General features: G+C 52.0%; 1 protein-coding gene across 4 annotated transcripts; it reads left to right on the top strand.

Annotated features, from left to right (window-relative positions):
* Window positions 1-2,071: 2,071 nt before the first annotated feature.
* On the top strand, window positions 2,072-17,920 carry LOC149912886 (uncharacterized). 4 transcript variants are annotated; one of them, XM_090130949.1, is made up of 18 exons: window positions 2,072-6,209; window positions 6,391-6,494; window positions 6,686-6,811; window positions 7,018-7,097; window positions 7,448-7,559; window positions 7,874-7,960; window positions 8,193-8,297; window positions 8,540-8,689; window positions 8,866-9,017; window positions 9,744-9,891; window positions 10,380-10,517; window positions 10,848-11,024; window positions 11,828-11,983; window positions 12,131-12,232; window positions 12,351-12,456; window positions 12,695-12,754; window positions 13,030-13,410; window positions 13,505-17,920. In XM_090130949.1, the coding sequence occupies exons 1-17, from the start codon at window positions 6,092-6,094 to the stop codon at window positions 13,161-13,163; spliced, it is 2,055 nt and encodes a 684-aa protein (XP_089987075.1). In that variant the 5' UTR covers window positions 2,072-6,091; the 3' UTR covers window positions 13,164-13,410; window positions 13,505-17,920. The 4 variants fall into 4 exon arrangements, with proteins under 4 accessions (XP_089987075.1, XP_089987073.1, XP_089987074.1 ...); XM_090130947.1 differs by having other exon boundaries at window positions 6,092-6,494; XM_090130948.1 differs by having other exon boundaries at window positions 6,092-6,494; window positions 13,030-17,920.
* The last annotated feature ends 7,350 nt before the right edge of the window (window positions 17,921-25,270 follow it).

The raw sequence follows: 25,270 nt of genomic DNA, 5'->3' as shown, positions 1-25,270 counted from the left end.
GGCTGCCTCCAATCTTAACCTCTCTAATGCTCTCCTCTACGTTGGTGAGCACCAGGTCCAGTAAGGCTTCACTTTAGGTTGGTGTGTCTAGTGCCTGGACCAGGAAGTTATCCTCAGTCGCAGTATGGTTTGCGTGGTAAGGAACCTTTAAGATCACTTAGTTCCAACCCTTTGCAACAGGCAGGGACACCTCCCTCCAGACCAGGTTGCTCACAGCCCCATCCAGCCCGGCCTTGAATGCTTCCAGTGAGGGGGCATCCACAGCATTGCTGGGCAACCTGTTCCGGTGTCTCACCTCCCTCACAGTAAAGAATTGATTCCTAATATCTATTCTAAATCGCCTCTCTTTAACTTTAAGGCCATTTTTCCTCATCCCATCACTACCTGCTCTTCTAAACAGTCCCTCCCCGGCTTTCCTGTAGGTCTCCTTCTGGCACTGGGAGGAAAACGGGGGCACAAAGAAACCCAAATGTGGGATTTTTTCCACAATCCTGAAACCTATTCTCAGATTCCTTTGTCAAAACAGAAAGCACAGCTGTGTATTTTCTGCACTTTGCAGGACTGTGTTCAGCAGACCTTTCCAGATCCATAAGCAGATTTGCCATAAATCGAGCTGGCCCTACGCCGCACCCGCACAGAATCACAGAATCACAGAATCACTAAGGTTGGAAAAGACCTATAAGATCATCCAGTCCAACCATCCACCTATCACCAATGGTTCTCGCTAAACCATATCCCTCAACACAACATCCAAACGTTCCTTGAACACCTCCAGGGAAGGGGATTCCACCACCTCCCTGGGCAGCCCATTCCAGCGCCTGACCACCCTTTCAGAGAAGTAGTATTTCCTAATATCCAGCCTGAATCTTCCCTGGCGCAGCTTGAAACCATTCCCTCTAGTCCTATCACCGGTTATACGGGAGAAGAGGCCGACCCCCAGCTCGCTACAACCTCCCTTCAGGTAGTTATAGAGAGCAACAAGGTCTCCCCTGAGCCTCCTCTTCTCCAGACTGAACAATCCCAGCTCCCTCAGCCGCTCCTCATAAGGCCTGTGCTCCAGACCCCTCACCAGCTTTGTTGCCCTTCTTTGGACACGCTCCAGGGCCTCAACGTCTTTCTTGCAGCGAGGGGCCCAGAACTGGACACTGTACTCAAGGTGCGGCCTCACCAGAGCTGAGTACAGGGGAACAATTACTTCCCTACTCCTGCTGGTCACACTACTTCTGATACAAGCCAGGATGCCATTGGCCTTCTTGGCCACCCAGGCACACTGCTGGCTCATGCACGCCTTGCTTTCAGCCCACACTGCGTTAACAGCGGACCGACGTCGGGTCGGTACTGAGGGGCCAGGCCGGGCTGCCCCGCGCCGCTCAGCGGACAGGAGCCGCCGCCACGATGGCTTGGCGGCAGGGGGCGGGCTGTGCGCTGACGGCTGAGCGGCGAAGCGCGACGGAGGCCGCGGCACGCAGTGCTTTCTACAAGCGAGTTGTGTCACTACCACTGAAAAAAGAAACTGCAGCAGGAGAATTGTTACCTTCAGGAAACTTATCTTAAAGTGTCCCTGGGTTACTTGTGGGCTCGTTCAGCTTTTGCTCGTGCCTTTTTCTGATGTGCCTGAAGCCACAAGCTGGTCCTGCAGAAATTCCCAAAACACTGTAATGGTGTATAATTATTCTGAAATCTCAGCAAAACTCGGATAGCTCTGGGAGTGCTGATCGTTTGCCTCCAGGAACTACGAGCTTCTTTCAATGAAAGCCTTGCAAGCTGTCCTACAGACCAAGTCTTCGCTTTCCTGCTCAAGCGTAAGGAGAAGTACTTACAACCAGAGGATGAAAATGGTGTAGCAGAAAGCCATCCAGATGCCCGGGGGGCTGAGAAGGGATCCTTGTAGTCATGGCAGCTACCAAATAAGAATCAGTCAGTCCATCAGTAAGATTTGTGGGTTCCCAGTGGCAAATATGAGCGTACCTTGAGGCTGCATTAAGCATGAAAATAAAATTCATTTGCTGCTACTTTAAAAACATTTTCAACATAAAACTAACTTTATTTTCAAAATCACATGTCAATAGTCAGAGCATTAACACATGTCTGCATAGAAACTGAATTCTCATTCACATATTTTCAACTTAATATTCTATATTAAGACATATTTGTCACAAAGATGATTTTATGTAGAAGAAGACATTGGAACCCTAGGGTATTTATTAGGCATGCTATAGCCTTGTCCACTATATACTTTACCCAAATTTTCTCGACCAGTGTAAGCAATTTTATACTTTCTCCTTGATAAATAAAAGTATCGTTTTTCAATAATTTCAAGATAATTAACGCAGTTGTTTTGATTGCATGTGACTATCTGAAAGAAAACTGTATCCATTTTCACACACAACAAGCTATTACAGCACCCAGGTAAGTAAATATTTACTTTAATGTATTTGCTGTGTACCTGTCTTGCCAGTAATTTGAAACAAACTGATAAGGCTTTTTTTATCACTAAAGCATACAATTTTGTATCAGTGGGCTTCCTTCAAACGTCTGTAATATATTGGTAACTCTTCTGGATTAGATCTGTACTCCGGTACTTAGAAACTAAAACAAGACAGGATCCAATGAGCAGCACACTCAGTGTGCGTGAGAAGATGGGTTCGATGCCTTGACTACTTTTTGGTCATCTGGTCTTAGAATTCTCAACTTTGAGTTAGCACCAACAGAATGGTTTTAGGAAATGTAGATGGCTCTTTTTCTCCTCCTCGTCATCAATAGAGAGCAAACCTTGAGAATAGTCAGTTCTTGGGTATCACTTGAAACAATGACAATGGCCTTCTTCTCATGAAGCCTACCAGCACCTCAATGATATGTCAAACGCAGAAACCAGTTGATAAAAACTTGGTTATTATCCTAGTAAATTGAAAGGCTAGCAAAGCTTTCAGGAGATGGTAAGAGCAGACCACATAATTATCACAGTAGGAAAATGTTTGTGCCCGTGATTTCATAGAATCATTAAGATTGGAAAAGACCTCTGAGATGCCCCATCTCTCCACACACAGCACAGATATCTCCCTACACTTTGATCCAGACATTGAATCTTGGAGGCTCGTGCTGCCTCCTTGTTGGTGAAATATTGCTCAGATTGTGAGCACGTGACATAAAAGATCCCATAATAACTGCGGAGAAGCTGAATGCATCCTTCTGCCCATTAGTGCTGTACAGAAGCTTCTGTTTCCATTAGTGACAGCCCTGCACCTTGAATCAGCCTCCTGAAAGGTGTAGAATGCCCTTTATGATGAATCGGGCGTGATGGTCGGCATCCAGTTCACTGGAAAATTAATTAAAAAGGCAAGAGGGTTAAAATGAAGGTTGCGGATAAGTCTCAGTTTTTCTAAGTTTCTTTTGATGTAATGGGGCTAAGCAGTAGCTGTCACTGCAAGGGGAATTTTGTGCAACTGCAAAGGCAGTTGTGTAACTTCAGAGGAGGTATGGTATCTGCCTGGCATGTGATAAACCAGCAAGATGAGGCCTACAAAACAAAATAAATGTAGAGTTTGAGGCTTGTTGTGCTAAACAAGCAACCAGCACAGAGTCACTGCCTGTGTCAATACATAGCACCCTCAGGTGCTGAGGGAGCTGGTGGGGGTGACTGCTGAGCCGCTCTCGGCCATCTATCAGTGCTCTTGGTTAACTGGAAAGGTCCCAGACGATTGGAGGCTTGCTGATGTGACTCCCGTCTTCAAGAAGGGCAGTAAGGAGGATCCAGGGAACTATAGGCCTGTTGGCCTGACCTCGGTACCGGGGAAAGTAATGGAGCAAATCATCTTGGGTGAGATCACACGGCATGAGTGTGGTGTCCGCGGGATCAGGCACAGCCAGCACGGGTTCATGAAAGGCAGGTCGTGCTCGACCAACCTCATCTCCTTCTATGACTGGGTGACCAGACTGGTAGATGAAGGAAAGGCTGTTGATGTAGTCTAGCTAGACTTCAGCAAAGCCTTTGACACTGTCTCTCGCAGGCTTCTTCTGGGGAAACTAGCTGCCTGTGGCCTGGACAGGTACACTCTTCTTTGGGTAATAAACTGGCTAGGGGGCCATGCCCTTATGGGTAGTGGTGAATGGAGTTAAGTCAGCTGGCGACCTGTTTCAAGCGGTGTCCCCACTGGGGCCTATCTTGTTTAATATCTTTATTGATGACCTAGACGAGGGGATTGAGTGTACCCTCAGTAAGTTTGCAGATGACACCAAGCTGGGAGGTGGTGTGGATCTGCCTGAGGGTAGGGAGGCCCTTCAGAGGGACTTAGATAAGCTGGATTGCTGGGCTGAGGTGAACGGGATGAGGTTCAACAAGGCCAAGTGCCGGGTCCTGCGCTCTGGCCACAACAACCCCATGCAGAGCGTTACAGGCTTGGGGACGAGTGGCTGGACGGTTGTGAAGAGGAAAGGGACCTGGGAGTGTTGGTTGATGCTCGGCTGAACGTGAGCTGACTGTGTGCCCAGGTGGCCAAGAGGGCCAACGGCATCCTGGCCTGCATTAGAAGTAGTGTGGCCAGCAGGAGCAGGGAGGTGATCATCCCCCTGTACTCAGCACTGGTGAGGCCATACCTCGAGTACTGTGTTCAGTTTTGGGCCCCTCACTACAGGAAAGACATTGAGGCCCTGGAACGTGTCCAGAGAAGGGCAAGAAAACTGGTGAGGGGTCTGGAGCACAAATCTTATGAGGAGCTTTTTCTCTCAGAGAGTGGTCAGGCACTGGGATGGCCTGCCAAGGGAGGTGGTGGAGTCGCCATCCCTGGCAGTGTTCAAGAGGCGTCTGGATGAGGAGCTGCGAGATACGGGTTAGTGCTTGTGGTAGCAGTGGTAATGTGAAGACGTTGAACTAGGTGATCTTATAGGTCGTTTCCAACCTTGTGATTCTATGATTCTATGATAAATAGAGCATTTCAAAATAACATTTCAACATCGTCTTCTCTTAATAATGAGTCTACACATACAACACTGAGCTGAAAAGGTTCAGAGCCCCAGTTCCTCTCCAGTTCTTCCTATTAGCCAATGCATAAAACTACCATAAGCGTCAGTACCAGTAGCACTTTTTTTCAGTTCAGCAGCTTCTTTAATCAGGCTTTTTCCTAAGTCTCAGAGTGATTAGAAGCCACTCACTAGAACCTAAGGCTTTGCCAGCCTTGTGTTTTTGAGGATAAAGTTTTGTGGAGATATGACCCTGGTACCAGGAAGCTTTGCTAGTTGAGGCTGTGACTTGGTCTAGCTTAGGCCAGTGTAAGATAGGGAGAGTTGTAGATGGCAGTTACTGTTCAACAGAACAACCAGTTTTTGTTTAGAAGAACTGAAATGAATGGCATTCAGTCCACACAGACCACCAGGAGAAAGCAGCACGTGCTTTGCTCGAGCATCCTGGTTACTTATGGGAACACGGCACGTCGTCATGGGCTGAACCTCAGGGTAGGATGGCCTGCACTCCTGCCCCTGCTTCTGGTGTTGATTTACTGGGGGATCTTCATCAGTTAATTTTGCTCCGGATGATGAGCACTGTCAAGAGCTAGGGATCCGAGGGTATCAAACAGAATTGGATGGCTAGAACGTCACTGAGGATTTGGGGTCCATCTCTGCCTTTGTGGTGTTCCACCTGTAAAACAGAGATCACGTTTTTTGACGAGCGAAGACAGCGAGTCTTCATCTTCCTTCTCTGTCCTGCTGCAGCCATCTCTGGCCTCAGTAGAAACAGGAAAGCCTGGGCAGTCCAGCTGCTCTCAGGCCCACTTCCAAAGCTTTCTGGATAAGCAGGCGCACACATCCCCTCCCCCTGGGGAGTCTGGTCTACGCCATTGCAACCGGGGGCCCGGAACCAGCCCCGCCCGGGCGGGGCAGCGGGTCACAGTGGGGCCCTTTGTGACCCGTCCCTGTGACACCCAGGCATAGCCGGCACCGACACGGCGGCCCCGCAGTGTCCGGCAGGACAGCGAGGCGACAGGGCAGGAGTGTGCGGGTCTGGCGAGGAGCCCCCGAGCGCAGCCCACGTCGTTTCACTCTACCCTTGGCAGTCCCACGGCTGCCCCCTCCCCACCCTCAGCCCTCATCCCACAGGATGGTGCGGAGACTTCCTAGACGCCCCAGGGTGGCCTGGGCCAAGAGTGGAGCTCCCAAGGAGAGCAGACCTCCATCGGAGCCCTACGAATTGACTGAGGTGCAGTCATTCCATGGTGGTGAGTGAGGGTCCCCAGCGGGGTGGGCACGGCTGGGGCAACGAGTGCCCCCTTGTCCTGACAGGCACGGGCAGGCTGCGCCAGGGGAGCGGGCCCAGGGCTGGAGAGGGCAGAGCTCCTTCCCCTGCTCGCGCCTGCCTTTGGCCCCTCTACAGCACTGCTCACTCTCTTCCTTGGTTAGATGCTGACAGCCTGTCTCTCTCTGAAGAGCAGAATGAGGAGATAGGGGAGAATGAGAAGGAGGCCATGGAGAAAATAGAGTACTACCTCCAGAATACAAAAAAGGTAAACTCTCAGCTGTGCCTGCATCCCCTGATGGTCCCTCTGGCTGTGCCTTCAGGCTGCAGGAGGGATGCTGGCTGGACAGAACTGCTGCCCTCCAGGCGTCCCTCACTGCTCCAAACCCAGCGATGCTCTGGGCCTCCTGGACACGGCTCTCCCAGCTCACACTCCCTCCTTGTCTCTGTGGTCCCCAGAACAACGTGCTAAAGATGGTGTTCCTGGAGAGCATCTGCGCCATTTGCAAAGTCGACAATAACAAGGCTTTGTGTAAGAAACTGGCTGTTTTCTGCCGTGAAAATAAGTTGGCAAAGAAAGTCAAGGTGAGGGGATGATACAAGGGAGGTGTCAAAGCCACCCAGGGACTGGCACCCTGAGAGGCAGGGCTGGGCAGGGGGACTGTGGGTATCACTGAGATCTCAACAGCGGGACGCAGGGTGCCTCTGCGTTCTGGTGCTTGGTGGGGGGCACTGGGGCTCCTGTGGCCCTGCTGGCCAGCGTGAGGTCCTATCCCATTTCTGCTCTGCAGGAGCTGCTGGAGAATGAGTCAACGTACCAGCTGCGCACAGCAGTGCGGTACCAAGCCATGCTTGCGATTGCCGCCATGAGGTACCAGCCCCGCCCCTGGTTTTGCCACCACATCCCCAGGGCACGATCCTGGCAGCCCTGACCCGAGCCAGGAGGCATCCCCCATGTGGGCAGGGAGGCCCTCAGCTCTCCCCTGCCCTGCGCTTCCCCAGACGTTGGAGGAAGCCCTGAAGCTCCCTGCACAGTCTCAGCTCTTGCCCCAAAGCAGGAGGCGTCAGGACTGTCCTCCGGCCAGGGCCAGCCCCGTGGAGGAGGTGCCTCCCAGCAGGGCTCCACATTCCTCCCAGGAAGCCCTGCCCAGGGGAGGACCTGTTCCACCCCTGTCTCGGCATCCAGGCACTGCTCCCAACACACAGTCTCTCTGTTTGCAGCAGAGTGAAGGCGATTGCACAGGATGAAATAAGATCTCTTTTAAATGCGTGCTTCAAAGCCATCTTCTACCTTCCACCGAAACAGGCCTTGAACATTCACCTCTACAATCATGTATGTATACCCGGTGAACTACTGGAGATCCCACGCCTCTGGGATTATTCATATACAGAGATTACTAATGAACCTTGCAGCCAGCCTCTTGGCTCTACTCCCCCAGAACCTCCCACCCTCTCCCCCTTCCCTCTCACTCTTGCCATGGGCCTGGCAACACCCAATGCTCACAGCCCGGTCTGCTCACAGCAGCTTTGCGGCCACGGGGCCTCTCTCTCCCAGGCCTTTCTGTGTAGACAGAGAGGTTCACAGCACTTTCCTTGAGGTGACAGGGAGGTCTGAAAGACTTTCACAATCTGTTGTTCTCCTTGCAGACCATACATGCTATGGACAACATGCTGCAGATCTTGCTGGTCACCAATCGTACCTCCAGCAGTGAGGAGCTGCGGAATACCTTGGAGGTCTGTCTCTTGCACATCTCTGCCCCCAGAGTCCTCTTTGATAGAGTAACCGCCCCCTGCATAGGAACAACATGGGCAGTAGCAGAAGCCTGCAAGGGACCTCAGCGGCAGTAGTCCCAGGAATGGCTTGGCTTCAGCCCATGGGAAGCCTGGATGGATGCTATGATTCCAGGCAGGAGTTCAGCAATACTGCTTCTGCTGGAGTGGGCATCAGTAGTTTCTCTCTTCACAGCTGCTGCTACACTTTGCCAGTAGCCAAAACAAAACTATGCAGGCAAGGGCCATGGAACGACTCTGGAAGCTCAGCAGTTTCATCGCCAGCAATTCCTGGCAGGAGGTAAGGAGCCAGGAACTTTCCAGCCAGGCTGTCTCCCCTTCCCTCCGTCCCAGTGCAGCCTACGGCTCAGGAGTACCTGTAACACAAGCTTGGGCACAGCTGGGAGACGAGTCTTTGGCATGCATTTACCCTGAAGCAAGGGTCTTCATCTTTCCTTTTCCTCTGGTCCTCCCACTCCACACCCTGTTCTCTCACTCAGTTTGACACGTCTCCTCCTCCCCATTCCTTCCTTCTCGCCATAGCCATTCGCAAAATCCCTAGAGCCTTCTCAGAGGACAGACATCGTCTGCATGACCCTTGAGAGCATTGGAGAGTGCTGCACTGAGGACACAGAGTGGGCCAACTTGATGCTGAATGTGATTCTACAAGACCCTGCCACCTGGATGATGGATGTAAGGAGCCTCAGGCTGCATTGCTGTGCCCTGCCCTGCCCTCCACAGCTCTTGGGCATCCAAAGCCATTTTAAAGCAGCAAAGAGCTGTGGGAATGGCGGTAATAGTGGCAGGGGGACAAATGGCTGCAGTACAGCAGCAGCAGCAGCAGCATTCTCCTTATGCCCTCCCACCAGGTGCCAAAGATTCTGGAATTCATCCAGAGAAGCCTGGGAAGGAAGAGCGCATCCCTTCAGCAGACCCTCTTCTCAGTGCTGGATGTGCTGACCATCCAATTTCCCAGGGATGTGCTGAGGAGCATACTGACCGACCTTCCCCAGTGTGACAGGTACCAGCCCTGACAGCCCCGCATGTTTGTTCCCTGAGAAGAGCAGGGCTCAGAGACGCTCCTGCTGCCAGAGCCAAGGAGGGCTGCAGGACACCCCTGAGGAGCAGGCGCTCCATCCCACTGTGCTTTCCAGTGCTGGTGGGCCGCTCAGGGTGCAGCAGCCAACGCTGACCATGGCAGCCCAGAGCCCCCATCAAGCTCCTGCCCTGCCCCTCGGGGAAGGCCACCTCAACCCCTCCTGCTTGCCCAGGCTGGGTCCCCCGGCCTCCTCAAGCAAACGGAGCGGCAGACCAGGGCTGCAGCACAGCCTGGGGCCTGCCGGGCCTGCCTGAGCCATGGCGCTGTGGCTGAGTGTAATGTTCTAATGGGATGGAAAACACAGCAATGACAGTGGGTTACCAGAGTCCCAGATTGCAGCAAGTGAGCATAAGCTCATGTGCAGTAGCCATGGTTGCAGACACAAAGGAAAAAGGCTGCTTAGCTTTGGAAAACCTGAGCTTTACAGGGAGATACCCTTGCTTCCACTGCTAACCATTCACGGAGGTCTGGGAGAAGATGGATCCTGGCTCCACCCCCTCAGGTGACTCAGGTGCATTTCTTGCACCTGAGCTGCCCTGGGTTGGCCCTGCCTTCCACCAAATGCTCAGTCACCATTTCAGGCAATGACTTAGCATTTCTGCTACACTGAGGCAGCCCTGCTGACATAGCATTGCTCTTTCTTTGTAGCACCACCCTGGACATCTGGAAAAGAATGCTTTCCCTGACAGCAACTTCAGAGGGGATCTTGGAAGAACTGTGCAGCATTCTCCAAGACAGCGAGCTGTGTGGGACCTTTAACGTCGCCACATGGGTGTTGGGCCTCCTTCGCTTCACTGTGAGTTACCAGAGGTGGCACCGTGCTCTTCTTCAGGGCTCTCTTTGCCCAGATCCCTGCCTCGCCCTGCCTTGCTCCCAGACTGGAAAACTGGGGCAGGGCAGTAGCAAAGTTGGGGCCATGCCTGGGGTCAGCGACAGGCAGGGACTCCGCACAGGCTGAGCAGGCTGCAGGCCAGGGAGAGGAAGAGCTCATGGCCACCCACGTCTGGTGCCATTTTTGTGCCAGCTCCTGCTGGTCAGTCGCTCCTCAAAGGTGTGAGAGCAAGAAGGGGGTCAGAGGGCAGGAGGAGAAGGCCCAAAAGCCATCCTGTGTTGTGCTGGGTCTGTGGCAAAGAGGGACCGTGGGGCCCTCCAAAACCACTGCTGTCCCCAGACCAGCCAGCGCAGCCCCAGTGCCTTGCCCTGAGCTGCCAGAGGAGCCAGGGGCTGCAGGGTGCAGGGAGTCCTGCTGCCTTTGCCTGGCTCTCACTGCTGCCTTTGTTTCAGGTCATGCATCCCACTGAAGAGAACCTGCGAGAGCTGTGTAACCCAGTGCTGCTCCAGTGGCTTCTCAAGATTCAAAGCCTGCCGCTACTCTGGCTGGTGCTCAGAGGCCTTGTCCTGCTGTCCGAGAGACCTGAGACGGTGAGCAGGACCTAGTCAAATGAAGCCCTCCTGCTGGCAGCCTGGCGCTGGGGTGGTGGGCAACATTGTGCCTTGGCCTTGCCTGAGACTCAGGAGTTGGGGTGATGGCCGTGGTGGGGCCTGGTGCTGCCTGGGGAGCTTTCCAGGAGCTTTCCAGATGGGTTACCTGGGGGCCTGTTGGAAAAGGGGGTGGCTGAGCAGAGGAAACGGATTCCTTGCTCTCCTGCCCTCCGTTCAGTGGCAGCTGCCAGCAAGCAAGGCATGTGTGTGGTGCCCTGTTATCAGAGCCATTGCCCTCTTGATTCAAAAGAAACTATGTGTTTTGTACAGGCAAGAAGAATAAGGGACCTGCTGCCAGGTGTCATGAAGACCCTGCAGTTTGGCAACACGCCCATTGCTCTGAAGGTGCTGACTATCTTCAGAAATGTGATGACTCATCTGGGCAAGAGTGAGGCCACTGCCATTGCTGTAAATCTGGCTGAGAAGCTCCTGCCTCTTTTCAATCATGTAAGTCAGCTGCGAGAGGCTGAGCTCTGCGCATGCATGCTCAGCCTTCTGTCTTTGTTCCTCTGGACCCTTGTGGGATATCTGCCGGGGTCTGCAGCCCAGCCAGCCTTCTCCCTGTCAACTTGGTTGTTGGAAGTGGTTTGAGGCCCCTGTGCTGGGGCCCAGCCTAGCTCCTGTGCAAAGCATCTTCTGCCAAGGGTGACTTGGAGACTGCTGAGTGCTTCCTTTGCTACCAGTGCCATCCCCAGGTCCTGTAGCAGGGAGACGGAAACCAAACAGGCAGCGTGTGCCCCGGGGGCATTGCCGAGGGCCAGCCCTGAGTCCCCCTTGTCCTGGTGCCCAGGGAGCTCTGCTTTGAGCTGGTGGGGTGGCTGGGGGAGCGCTCTCAGGCACAGGCACCCTGTGCTGGAAACTTGTTGCACTGCTTTGTACAGCCACGAGGTGCCTTTGTGTAGTATGTGATTCCAAAGCTGCTCCCTACAGATCAGCCACACCTATGCTCATGGTCACCACAGGCAGTGAGAGTGTTGCTGAGGTCCTCCTTCTCCCTCAGGTGGCAAGTGAAGTGCGAGAAGGCTCCATCTGGTGCCCAGGGAGCTCTGCTTTGAGCTGGTGGGGTGGCTGGGGGAGCGCTCTCAGGCACAGGCACCCTGTGCTGGAAACTTGTTGCACTGCTTTGTACAGCCACGAGGTGCCTTTGTGTAGTATGTGATTCCAAAGCTGCTCCCTACAGATCAGCCACGCCTATGCTCATGGTCACCACAGGCAGTGAGAGTGTTGCTGAGGTCCTCCTTCTCCCTCAGGTGGCAAGTGAAGTGCGAGAAGGCTCCATCTGCCTCTTCAAAGATTTGATGGACACTGTAGAGTCGTGTCAAAAGAGAAAAATGAAGGAGACTGTGCGCAGCGCCCTGCTCCCTCTGGTCTTTCGGATGAGTGATGAGACCCCGAGCATTGCCAAGGTATGAATTTCAGACCTGACCAATATGCAGGCAAGGGTGTGCTGACAGTCCACGAGTGGCCTAGGAATTGAGGGCAAGTTTGGCAAGCATTCGAGCTCTTGGGATTTGTGTCTGTGGTACCATTTCCCAATGCCAATTGCTTTGTAGGCCTCTGGGGAAACCCTCGTAGCGTGTGCAAAGTTCCTGAAGTGGAAGAACCTCAAGCGCCTGGCCAAAAGAAAGAATAAAATGGAGATCAAGAAGTGTTTGGTAAGGACAGCCACATAGCCCCCATACCAGTGCTGCGGAAGGAGATGCTGGCAGAAGGAGCTGCACCAGCAGCTGCAGAGAGTCTGCAAGCCCTATGTTTGTTTGTGTTCTTCTCCAGCTGCAGCAGAACAGGCAGATGGCGGATAAATATCTTTGGCAGAATCTGTCATACCTGAAGGATTATTCTCAGGTGTCTTTGCGATATGAGGCTGTGGAATTCATTGGTGAGCCCAACCCTGGGTCCCTCTTTGGGCCCTGCCCTGACAGCCAGGTGCAGCCCTGCAGCCCCCAGATACACCTTGCCCACGCTAGTAGCCCCGATGGGGGCCTTGCTCAGGTCCGCTCTTGGGCACCGTCCCTGCCTGCGGGAAGGGAGGGGAAGAAGCAGGGCTGGCGGGGCTGCAGTCTGTGCTCCTGGCGGCGTGTTGGGGAGTGGGGGTCTGATGAGAGCTCTTTCCCTAGGGTTGGCTATGCAGCACTCCGGGGAACAAAGTCAGGAGAAACTGAATGCAATCTGCCGTGGTGAGTGAGGGCAGTGCTGCGTGTGCTGGGGCTGGGTGCAGGGGGCAGAGCCTGGGCAGCGTGCAGCTGTGCTTTGGCCAACTGCAAAGAAATGCTGCAGAGGCAGAGGAACATTCCTGGCGCAGGTGGGGCGCTCCTGAGCAGTGGCTTCCAGCTCAGTCTCAGGTGTTCCTCCTGGCCAGGAAAAACAGTGGTTGGGGCTGGCATGGTCTGGAGGGGATGCTGGTGGCCCTCTGCAGCTTGCGGGGTTTCATATCTGCTCTCTTCCGTTGCAGCCCTCTGGCCTGTTCTACATGACGCCCACCCGCCAGTCCGTTCTGTGGCAACTGAAATAATCCAGAGATGTCAAAGGCAGCAGGCAAAACCACGACGGAGCTGGCTCGCAGCACTGTGCTGCTGGCCCTGCTGAGCCATCTGTCCTTGTCAACATGACTCTGATTAAGACTCGGATTACAAAGCCATTCCCTTGCATGGGGATACAGATCCATTGGTTGACTGGACAGTCAGCAACAGCATGCAGTTCCACTGACGGCCATACCAGATCGTTAAGCATCGCTCCTAAGGACCATGGCTTTTCTTCAAGGTCTTTCCAGGCCACCACTCCATCTGTGTGCAAAACAAGACTGTACTTCATGGCGGACATGGAAGAGCAACAGGTAGGGCTGGCATGGTCTGGAGGGGATGCTGGCGGGTCTCTGCAGGTCGGTCGATTCCATCTCAGCTCTGTTTCCTTCTGCCGCAACCCTCTAGCCTTTGGAAGATGATGCCCACCTGGCAGTCCACTCTCTGGCAGCTGGGACAGTTCTGGTGCCGAGAATTCAAAGGCAGCAGTCAACATCACCATTGGACTAGCTTGCAGCCCTTTCTCTCTGCCCCTGCAAAGCCATCCATCGTCAGCAAGATGACTCGCATTAAAACTTGGATCCTTGCAAAACTTGGAGGCTTGCAAGCTGTCCTACAGACCAAGTCTTCACTTTCCTGCTCAAGCAGGAAGTAAGGAGAAGTACTTACAACCAGAGGATGAAGAGAAGAGAGTGTAGCAGAAAGCAATCCAGATGGCCAGGGGGCTGAGAAGGGATCCTTGTAATCATGGCAGCTACCAAATAAGAATCAATCAATCTATCAATAAATTTTAAAAAATTTCCTCCCCACAGCGAAGTCTTTGGATTTCATTTGCCCAGCAGTCCCAAACTGTCCTCGTCTTTCACACAGAAAGCAGCTACCGAGGTGAGAGGAGGATTTGTTGGCTCCTGGTAGCAAGTATGAGCGTACCTTGAGGCTGCGCTGTTCATGCTGATGTGTCAGCTGGTTTCACTGCCACGTCTTACAGGTGCCAGGTAATCACACTCCACTGCTCCAAAAGTGACGCCGCCTATGTATTTCCATGGAAACGACAGCCAATATCAGGAGCACAGTAACACTGTTTCACTGAGCAGTTCTCAGCTACAAAATGCTACTTTTCAACACAGCCACCACCATTAGCTCAGTATTTTTGCCTGCGATGAACAAGAGCCTGCATGCCGCTCCTGTAAATCTCTTCACCAGTGGAGTTGCCTCGCTGTCTCTCTTGCCACTGCTAAAACGCACCACCCACCACCTCACTGTGCTCTCACATATGGGCTGGTCTCCATAAGCGTTCCGCAAGCATCGATGACCGTCAGTGGGTGCCATTTTTCTGCACGGAGGAGTTCAGTTCCATACTTTTGCTTCATCCGCACTTCCATGTCAGATACCGTGCCGTCCGATTGCCCCTCTGCTGCCACGCGTCACACAGCAACAAAACATAATGGGGTATTGGTGGCAAGGTTCAACCTCTACTGCCACACCACCAACATCCGCCTCTGGTGTTGTGGGCCAACAGCATAAAATAGGAGGCATTACTTTCAGAGCAGCCCTCATTAAATACACAATAACATAAGGCATTTGAAGTAACAAATCTCACTTCAATTTTTAATGTGGTGTATTAAAACATATAAAAAAGAGAGAAACAAAACCACAAAACCAGTGGGATACGTGACCTTGTTTTTGGGAAACTAGCAGATCAGTCTGGTCTGATGGCAGTGGTTGCCATTCTCAGTGAGCTCTCAAGGTGTTTGTCACAGATTTGTGATGGAATTTTTCTCTTCCGGTGCTTCATCCTTGAAAACAGTAGTTCACAAACGTACTGCCAAAAAGAGGTGACACGAGCAAGGAGTGTCTGCGAAGTGAGGGATGTTTCTCTGGTAAGAGAGGACTTGTAAGAGTCTGGTAAAGAAGCACGGTCAGTCTTTTAATTACAACTCTAGATATTCCAGTTCCAAATTTGCAAGTAATGTATTTACATCAGTGGAATCATAGCACTGCAGAATGTCAGAATCACAACATCATAGAATGATCTGGGTTGAAAAGGACCACAGTGATCATCTAGTTTCAACCCCGCTGCTATATGCAGGGTCGCCAACCACCAGATCAGGCTGCCCAGAACCACATCCCGCCCTGAATGCCTCCAGGACTGGGGCATCCAAGCTCCTCTGGGCAATCTCTTCCAGTGCAGCACCACCCTCTGGGTGAAAAGCTTCCTCCTAGTATTTAGCCTAAATCTCCCCTTTAAAAAGTCTCAGTTTAAAACCACTCCTCTTTGTCCTATCACCATCCACCCATGTAAACAGTCCTTCCCCTTCCTGTTTATGCACACCCTTCAAATAGTGGAAGGCCACAGTGAAGTCTCTCCAGTGCTAAACAAGCCCAGTTCACTCCTTAAAGAGCTGCCAGCTCTATTCTGTCCCTAAGCCCTTATGGACAGTTACCCAGGAGATCCAATCCAGCAATTCCTTGACCTTGAGCTGGACTTTTGCTCTCCTGAAGTTCAGGGTCCTGGCTCTACTTTTTGCCTGCATTCTTCAAAATCACAAACTCCACCAGGGCTCGACCATTACAGCCCTGGCTGCCTCCAATCTTAACCTCTCTAATGCTCTCCTCTACGTTGGTGAGCACCAGGTCCAGTAAGGCTTCACTTTAGGTTGGTGTGTCTAGTGCCTGGACCAGGAAGTTATCCTCAGTCGCAGTATGGTTTGCGTGGTAAGGAACCTTTAAGATCACTTAGTTCCAACCCTTTGCAACAGGCAGGGACACCTCCCTCCAGACCAGGTTGCTCACAGCCCCATCCAGCCCGGCCTTGAATGCTTCCAGTGAGGGGGCATCCACAGCATTGCTGGGCAACCTGTTCCGGTGTCTCACCTCCCTCACAGTAAAGAATTGATTCCTAATATCTATTCTAAATCGCCTCTCTTTAACTTTAAGGCCATTTTTCCTCATCCCATCACTACCTGCTCTTCTAAACAGTCCCTCCCCGGCTTTCCTGTAGGTCTCCTTCTGGCACTGGGAGGAAAACGGGGGCACAAAGAAACCCAAATGTGGGATTTTTTCCACAATCCTGAAACCTATTCTCAGATTCCTTTGTCAAAACAGAAAGCACAGCTGTGTATTTTCTGCACTTTGCAGGACTGTGTTCAGCAGACCTTTCCAGATCCATAAGCAGATTTGCCATAAATCGAGCTGGCCCTACGCCGCACCCGCACAGAATCACAGAATCACAGAATCACTAAGGTTGGAAAAGACCTATAAGATCATCCAGTCCAACCATCCACCTATCACCAATGGTTCTCGCTAAACCATATCCCTCAACACAACATCCAAACGTTCCTTGAACACCTCCAGGGAAGGGGATTCCACCACCTCCCTGGGCAGCCCATTCCAGCGCCTGACCACCCTTTCAGAGAAGTAGTATTTCCTAATATCCAGCCTGAATCTTCCCTGGCGCAGCTTGAAACCATTCCCTCTAGTCCTATCACCGGTTATACGGGAGAAGAGGCCGACCCCCAGCTCGCTACAACCTCCCTTCAGGTAGTTATAGAGAGCAACAAGGTCTCCCCTGAGCCTCCTCTTCTCCAGACTGAACAATCCCAGCTCCCTCAGCCGCTCCTCATAAGGCCTGTGCTCCAGACCCCTCACCAGCTTTGTTGCCCTTCTTTGGACACGCTCCAGGGCCTCAACGTCTTTCTTGCAGCGAGGGGCCCAGAACTGGACACTGTACTCAAGGTGCGGCCTCACCAGAGCTGAGTACAGGGGAACAATTACTTCCCTACTCCTGCTGGTCACACTACTTCTGATACAAGCCAGGATGCCATTGGCCTTCTTGGCCACCCAGGCACACTGCTGGCTCATGCACGCCTTGCTTTCAGCCCACACTGCGTTAACAGCGGACCGACGTCGGGTCGGTACTGAGGGGCCAGGCCGGGCTGCCCCGCGCCGCTCAGCGGACAGGAGCCGCCGCCACGATGGCTTGGCGGCAGGGGGCGGGCTGTGCGCTGACGGCTGAGCGGCGAAGCGCGACGGAGGCCGCGGCACGCAGTGCTTTCTACAAGCGAGTTGTGTCACTACCACTGAAAAAAGAAACTGCAGCAGGAGAATTGTTACCTTCAGGAAACTTATCTTAAAGTGTCCCTGGGTTACTTGTGGGCTCGTTCAGCTTTTGCTCGTGCCTTTTTCTGATGTGCCTGAAGCCACAAGCTGGTCCTGCAGAAATTCCCAAAACACTGTAATGGTGTATAATTATTCTGAAATCTCAGCAAAACTCGGATAGCTCTGGGAGTGCTGATCGTTTGCCTCCAGGAACTACGAGCTTCTTTCAATGAAAGCCTTGCAAGCTGTCCTACAGACCAAGTCTTCGCTTTCCTGCTCAAGCGTAAGGAGAAGTACTTACAACCAGAGGATGAAAATGGTGTAGCAGAAAGCCATCCAGATGCCCGGGGGGCTGAGAAGGGATCCTTGTAGTCATGGCAGCTACCAAATAAGAATCAGTCAGTCCATCAGTAAGATTTGTGGGTTCCCAGTGGCAAATATGAGCGTACCTTGAGGCTGCATTAAGCATGAAAATAAAATTCATTTGCTGCTACTTTAAAAACATTTTCAACATAAAACTAACTTTATTTTCAAAATCGCATGTCAATAGTCAGAGTATTAACACATGTCTGCATAGAAACTGAATTCTCATTCACATATTTTCAACTTAATATTCTATATTAAGACATATTTGTCACAAAGATGATTTTATGTAGAAGAAGACATTGGAACCCTGGGGTATTTATTAGGCATGCTATAGCCTTGTCCACTATATACTTTACCCAAATTTTCTCGACCAGTGTAAGCAATTTTATACTTTCTCCTTGATAAATAAAAGTATCGTTTTTCATAATTTCAAGATAATTAACGCAGTTGTTTTGATTGCATGTGACTATCTGAAAGAAAACTGTATCCATTTTCACACACAACAAGCTATTACAGCACCCAGGTAAGTAAATATTTACTTTAATGTATTTGCTGTGTACCTGTCTTGCCAGTAATTTGAAACAAACTGATAAGGCTTTTTTTATCACTAAAGCATACAATTTTGTATCAGTGGGCTTCCTTCAAACGTCTGTAATATATTGGTAACTCTTCTGGATTAGATCTGTACTCCGGTACTTAGAAACTAAAACAAGACAGGATCCAATGAGCAGCACACTCAGTGTGCGTGAGAAGATGGGTTCGATGCCTTGACTACTTTTTGGTCATCTGGTCTTAGAATTCTCAACTTTGAGTTAGCACCAACAGAATGGTTTTAGGAAATGTAGATGGCTCTTTTTCTCCTCCTCGTCATCAATAGAGAGCAAACCTTGAGAATAGTCAGTTCTTGGGTATCACTTGAAACAATGACAATGGCCTTCTTCTCATGAAGCCTACCAGCACCTCAATGATATGTCAAACGCAGAAACCAGTTGATAAAAACTTGGTTATTATCCTAGTAAATTGAAAGGCTAGCAAAGCTTTCAGGAGATGGTAAGAGCAGACCACATAATTATCACAGTAGGAAAATGTTTGTGCCCGTGATTTCATAGAATCATTAAGATTGGAAAAGACCTCTGAGATGCCCCATCTCTCCACACACAGCACAGATATCTCCCTACACTTTGATCCAGACATTGAATCTTGGAGGCTCGTGCTGCCTCCTTGTTGGTGAAATATTGCTCAGATTGTGAGCACGTGACATAAAAGATCCCATAATAACTGCGGAGAAGCTGAATGCATCCTTCTGCCCATTAGTGCTGTACAGAAGCTTCTGTTTCCATTAGTGACAGCCCTGCACCTTGAATCAGCCTCCTGAAAGGTGTAGAATGCCCTTTATGATGAATCGGGCGTGATGGTCGGCATCCAGTTCACTGGAAAATTAATTAAAAAGGCAAGAGGGTTAAAATGAAGGTTGCGGATAAGTCTCAGTTTTTCTAAGTTTCTTTTGATGTAATGGGGCTAAGCAGTAGCTGTCACTGCAAGGGGAAGTTTGTGCAACTGCAAAGGCAGTTGTGTAACTTCAGAGGAGGTATGGTATCTGCCTGGCATGTGCGTTGCCGCTCTCTCTGCATCATTCGTTTTCCACCCCATAAGATGCTGCTTTGCCAGCGAAACCGACCCCTAACCAGGTCGGGGCCAAATGCTCACACAGACCCCAAGTATAGGTGAAGCAAAATGGTGTTTATTAAAATGTAGCAGGCACTTAAATATTCTCGTCCCGCTTTGTCTACACCCCTTGCATACACGCTGTCCTATTATGGGACAGCACCTGGCAAGCCCTGAGCATAGGGAACCTGACCCCGTCACACACCGTCTCCTCGCCACGCCTACTACATCTCCCCCTCCCTATGCTCAGTAATATCCCGTAACAGCGCGAACGCAAACGCTACAATTGCTCCCGATACCTGTGATACTCTATACTCTATGCATTGGTCCATAAGCTACTACATGATCCTTAGCAAGCAATTCTGAAAGCACATAATCACACACAGCAGAATAGCGGCAATACACACAATTACTAAGAGTGCTAATACTATGTCCTTAACGATCTTCGCGATCCAACTCCCGAAGTTGCCAAACGTCTTCTTGAACCAGTCTCCGATGGGGTCGTCGTCCACCTGGATCCTCTCCGTATGGTCTCGCAGGGCTTTCAGCGCTTTATGGATGGATACGCTGTGGTCGCTAAGATTGAAGCAACACATTCCTTCTAGGTCTTCACATTCATGCCCCTGTGCCAGGAGCAAGAAGCCAATGGCTGTTCTGTTTTGCAGCACCGCATGCCGAATGCTGTTTGTGTCTTCTAGCATCGCATTCAATACTAATGTTATTAAATTCGCCTGCTTAACTGACCAACATGCTAGGCGTTCTATCTGAGCCAAACTCTGTGCCGCAGCAACCCCAGAGTCGTTCAGAGATTTTATCAAACATGCCGTTTGGCTAGCTAGATCGGTGTTGTTACGGCAGCTGGAATGGTTTGTAGTGTACCTCGCAAAGGCTTCTAACGTGTATTGAGGGATGCCCATTAGGCAAGTGCAAAAGAGTGAGGTTGCCGATTGCAAGCTAAAGCAAAAGTCGTTTTGGCTCGTCTTATTTACCTAAGTAACCCATAAATTCCCTGACAGTGACAAAAGGTGAATTCCCTCGCTCCCTGTGATAAAGCAATAACCACCACACACACTAAACATAGCATTTGCCTGATAGAAACGCGTTTTCTCGTTGGCAGCAACGGTTGAGTTTCCTCCACACTTCTCCCGGCCTTCTTTCGGGGTTCCTGGGCTGTCTCCTTCTTCGGCGTTCACAGGAGCCATACCTGCAAAACTCAGAGTCCCTCGTTACTGTTCTCTTTCATCAGATCTGGTTTGACCTTTCTCGCCGGGATCCACATGACACTTCCCGTATTGACATGTTTTACAGCAGCATACCCTCTACCCCACACTAGAATCCTCCATCCTGGCTCCCATATTCCTGCCTCCGTTCTTATTTGACTAGAGGGCCTTCCTCTAGAATTCTGGGTCGCCAATGCTTTTCTACTGGTGCCCTGCTGGCATCCCCTCTTTCATAGTGATTTAAGGCAAACTGAGCTTTGGCCAGTATCTCTCCTTGTCTTGCTATTGGGATTCTGTCATTATATCCCTCCCCCTCCCCAAGAACATAGATCTTTTCTTTGAGGAGGCGGTTAGCCCTTTCAACAATGGCCTGTCCTTGTGAGTTTCCCGGAATACCCGTAGTATGCTGAATTCCCCAGGCCTCTAACCAATCCTTGGTGGACCGTGATGTAAAACACGAGCCGTTGTCCGTATTAATTTGCACTGGCAAGCCGAGGACCGCAATAGCCACAGCCCAGTGGGCCTGGGCCGAGGTAGAATTAGCTTTTCCGTGTTGGGTAGCCACGATCATCGTGGAGGCTGTGTCAACAGTAACTGCCAACCACGACCGAGGTGACATTCGCGGCTCCCACGTAAAGTCCGTCTGCCATATCTGCAGCGGCCCTAAGCCGCGGGGGTTGACCCCCGCCCCAATAGCAGGAGCTGAATTACAGTGAGGGCAGGCCTGCACCACATCCCTTGCAGCTGTAATGGAAATACCACAGGCTCGAGCGAGTGCCCGGGCGCCTATGTGAAGCGTGGAGTGGAGGTCTCTGGCCTTTCGGATCGTCAGGACACGGGACCCTGCAGCCGCATCTGCGGCTGCGTTGCCCTCTGAAAAGAATCCTGGTACATCCGAACGACTTCTTACATGTAAAATTGCTATAGGCTCTATTCGGGTGCACAGAGCATCTTCTAAGATAAGCGCTGCTTCCGTACTAGGGATGCCTTCTTGGCCCATTTTCAAAGCGAGCTTAGCTGCAAAAGCAGAATCTGTGACTATGTTGCAGGGAAGGGAGGGCCAATAAACAATCGCCATCGCAACAGCCCTGAACTCGAGCATCTGAACGCTGGCGCCCGGATCTGTGAAGATTATGGAATCCCAGCGACCATTTGTTTCCCACACTACTGCCCCTTGCCCCGTTGATGATGATGCATCAGTAAACAGGGTAGGCCCTTCCACGGGCGAGTCTTGCACCCTGCACCGTAACGACAGCTGCAATGGTCTCGCCAGTTCGAAAATAGGGGGCGAGTCCGCAAATGTGAGGGAAGCTGACGTCCCTTCCAAAGCAAGCAAGATGGGCTCTGGGAGCAGTAAAGAATCACGAAATGATGTAGGGAGATAGATAATGGAAGGTTCTTGTCCAAAGGCTCTGGCAGCCGTATGATGGCACTTACGAAGAAGCCTAGCCAATATTTCCAGCCAGGAGGAGTACGCACGCGTGGGCTGAACGGAAAAATGCCACCACAATGGTTGCGGTTTGGCTCCCAAGTCATGGCCTATAACAGCAGCCGCCCCACTCTCGCATTTACAGGCAGCCACTTCCAGCTCCCTTCCAGGATCATATCGAGACAGAGCCGAATGACAACAGAATTCTGTTATTTCCTTCCATGCCTCTGCCATTTCGGGCGTGATGGAACGCGCCTCGTTCGGATCCGAGCCCTTAAGCTGCTCATAAAATGGCTGCATGAGGCGAGGAGGGATCCCCAGTGCCCCTCGAACCCATTGTAGGGCTCCTACTAGCTTCTGCACATCCCATAGCGTGCGTATCCGGGGTTTGATGTCAACCCCGACTGGGTGGACAGTTTTGTCTCCCAGCCGATATCCTAAAAACTGGACCCCCGATCCTCTCTGGATCTTTTCAGCAGAAATAGTGAAGCCGGCTGATGTCAGGAGCGTCACCACTTGGGCTTCTAATGACTGGAGCCCCGATGGGGTCGGGGATGATAGCAGTAGATCATCCATATAGTGCAGCAGGAGGAACTGCCTAGGGGACTGCCGGACCGGACTCAGAACTCTGTCAATCACTATCTGACAGATCGTGGGAGAGCACGCCATCCCTTGTGGGAGCACTCGCCAGTGATACCGACGAGCCGGGCCTTGGTTATTACGGACAGGAACCGTAAAGGCAAAAGCCTCCCTGTCTTGCTCAGCCAGGGGTATGGAGAAAAAGCAATCCTTCAAATCGATAACAACAACCCCCCAGCCTGCAGGCACGGCGGATAGTACGGGCGCACCCTGCTGAACTACACCAAAAGGCACTAACTGAGCGTTAACTGTGCGCAAGTCGTGCAGCAAGCGATAGGATCCTGACCGCTTCTTTATCACAAATACAGGAGTGTTCCATTGACTAAGAGAGGGTTCTATATGACCTAAGCGAAGCTCTTGCTGTACTAATGCGTGAAGCGCTACAAGCTTTTCCGTCGGTAAGGACCACTGATCCACCCAGACAGGTCGCACTTCCTGTCCCCAGCGCAGTGGGATCGCATACTGCGCTGACAATTGACAGATCGTGGCCCCCACTATAAATTTGTTATGCGTGCTGCCACACCCCGCAGAAAGTCCCTCCCCAAGAGGGTTCCCGGCACCTGCGCCACTAACGGGGTAAGCAGAACAGGCCTTTCCAGGGAACCATCCCTGCTGATTACGATAATCTCAACCATCTGGGCGGACCTCCGGGTGGGCGTTGTTCCTCCCACTCCCGCTATCATCTGTGCCGCCCCTGTAGGCCATGTAGAGGGCCAATCGGATTCCGCAATAACCCGATGCGATAGAGAAAGCGCCCGTGTTTGTAGGGCTAACTATAAACGCAGCTGGATTCGCTAGGCCCTTTTCTTTCGCTTCCTCTTTAACTTTAGCCCAGTCAGTAACCGGGCTCCCTCCCGGCCGCGGGCTCCCTCCCGGCCGCGGGCTCCCTCCCGGCCGCGGGCTCCCTCCCGGCCGCGGGCTCCCTCCCGGCCGCGGGCTCCCTCCCGGCCGCGGGCTCCCTCCCGGCCGCGGGCTCCCTCCCGGCCGCGGGCTCCCTCCCGGCCGCGGGCTCCCCCGCCCCGCTCCGCCCACCGCCCTATCGCGTTCTTCAAGGGGCGGTTCTGGCTGAGACGTTTTGTCCAAAGAAGGGCATAAAGACGGGGCAGGGTAAGGCGGGGGCGGGGCTGTCGGCTCACATGACTGACTCGGCGACTCCTTCTTCTCCGTCTCTCCGCCTCCGCTCTCTGCCGTCGCCGCCATCTTGGCCTCGTCGGATCTATGAGAAAGCAAAGACCCGCTCCCGGCAGCCCCCGTCACGCTGCGATCCTCCCCGAACCCTCCTTCTGCCTTTGCCGCTTTAAGAGCCCCAAGTATCAAGCCCCACGTTTTAAGCTCTGAGGCTTTTTGGTTCGGACATGGCGCGCTGGCACAGCGCCGAAGTAAGTGAGTCCCACTTATTTGAATCGAGCACCTGTTGAGGGGAGTCCAGCTCACCCTCCTTTTCTAGCCGCGATAACACGGCCGCGATCTCCTTCTTAGAAGGAACGGTCCTACCGCAATAACTTTTACAGAAATGTAAAAATACCTTAATTACTTGATCCATAGTTACACACGCGACCTGCCAACACCCCACAGGTTCCACCGCAGTGTGTCTTCCGTAGGCGACCTGCCGCTACCCCACAGGTTCCACCGCCTTACGGGCACGCTGGGCAGCTACTACTCACAGGGTAGATCACGTCGGGGTCACCACTTGTTGCCGCTCTCTCTGCATCATTCGTTTTCTACCCCATAAGATGCTGCATTGCCAGCGAAACCGACCCCTAACCAGGTCGGGGCCAAATGCTCACACAGACCCCAAGTATAGGTGAAGCAAAATGGCGTTTATTAAAATGTAGCAGGCACTTAAATATTCTTGTCCTGCTTTGTCTACACCCCTTGCATACACGCTGTCCTATTATGGGACAGCACCTGGCAAGCCCTGAGCATAGGGAACCTGACCCCATCACACACCGTCTCCTCGCCACGCCTACTACACATGAACATTATGGATTTTGGATGGAGATCCCATGCCCTTTCTGAGCTCCTGTCTCACTCCAATTTATAGGAGGGAGCTGAGGTTCTTTTAATATCTGTATACCTGGTGTGAGATTAAGAAACAACGGTTCATATGTTAGTCCAACCAGTTTATTATAAGTCCTAATTAGGGAGATGGGGAAGGGAAGGAGGGTGATAGAAAAGCTAGGAAAAAGCAAGAATGCCGTGAAGCAGGGCTAGTCACCACCAGGATCCAGCGGTGGTCCCATTGCACGCCGCTTCGAAGGTCCGAGGCAGAAGCAGCAGGGGGGGGGAGAGCAGCAGCGTGGAAGGCCTGGGGCAGCAACAGGTAGCAGGAAGAAGTCGCAGAGCCAATCCAGGAGGAGAAGCAACAGGATTCAGGTAGCAGGCCCAGGAGAGTCCGTCAGCATGCAGGAATTCCGTGGCGAGGAATCTGATGGCAGAAACCCCTCTTCATGGTTTTCGATTCCTCTTTTTATCCTACTTCTTCTCCTGCCTATGTGACATCCCTGGGCGCTTGAGCAGGAGTCCTGCGAGTACTTCCTGAGATGGCCATCTTCCTTGAGATAAGCCCACACAAAAGACCACTTCACAGCTATTAAGCTGCAGCTTATCTCTCTCTCGTTGCCCCCGGGCCCAGTCCATCTGTCACCCTCGGACAAAAGATTTCACAATCCTTGCCCAAGACTTGTCCATCAAACTTCTCCAGACAAAATCTCTCAACCCCTGACCAGGACTTGCCTCAACTTGTTCGTCTGTGTC

The sequence above is a fragment of the Phasianus colchicus genome, chromosome Z (genome assembly GCF_987193195.1).
Source record: "Phasianus colchicus chromosome Z, bPhaCol1.hap1.1, whole genome shotgun sequence".
Lineage (NCBI taxonomy): Eukaryota > Metazoa > Chordata > Aves > Galliformes > Phasianidae > Phasianus > Phasianus colchicus.
This window is presented reverse-complemented; position numbering and strand designations above follow the sequence as displayed.

Excerpts from the sequence above, each read along its gene's own strand:
- LOC149912886 (XM_090130947.1), top strand. The coding sequence starts at position 6,204 with ATGGTGGTGAGTGAGGGTCCCCAGCGGGGTGGGCACGGCTGGGGCAAC. Across the intron at positions 6,812-7,017 it reads AGTTGGCAAAGAAAGTCAAG|GAGCTGCTGGAGAATGAGTC; the intron begins GTGAGGGGATGA and ends TCTGCTCTGCAG. Across the intron at positions 12,457-12,694 it reads TGAGGCTGTGGAATTCATTG|GGTTGGCTATGCAGCACTCC; the intron begins GTGAGCCCAACC and ends CTCTTTCCCTAG.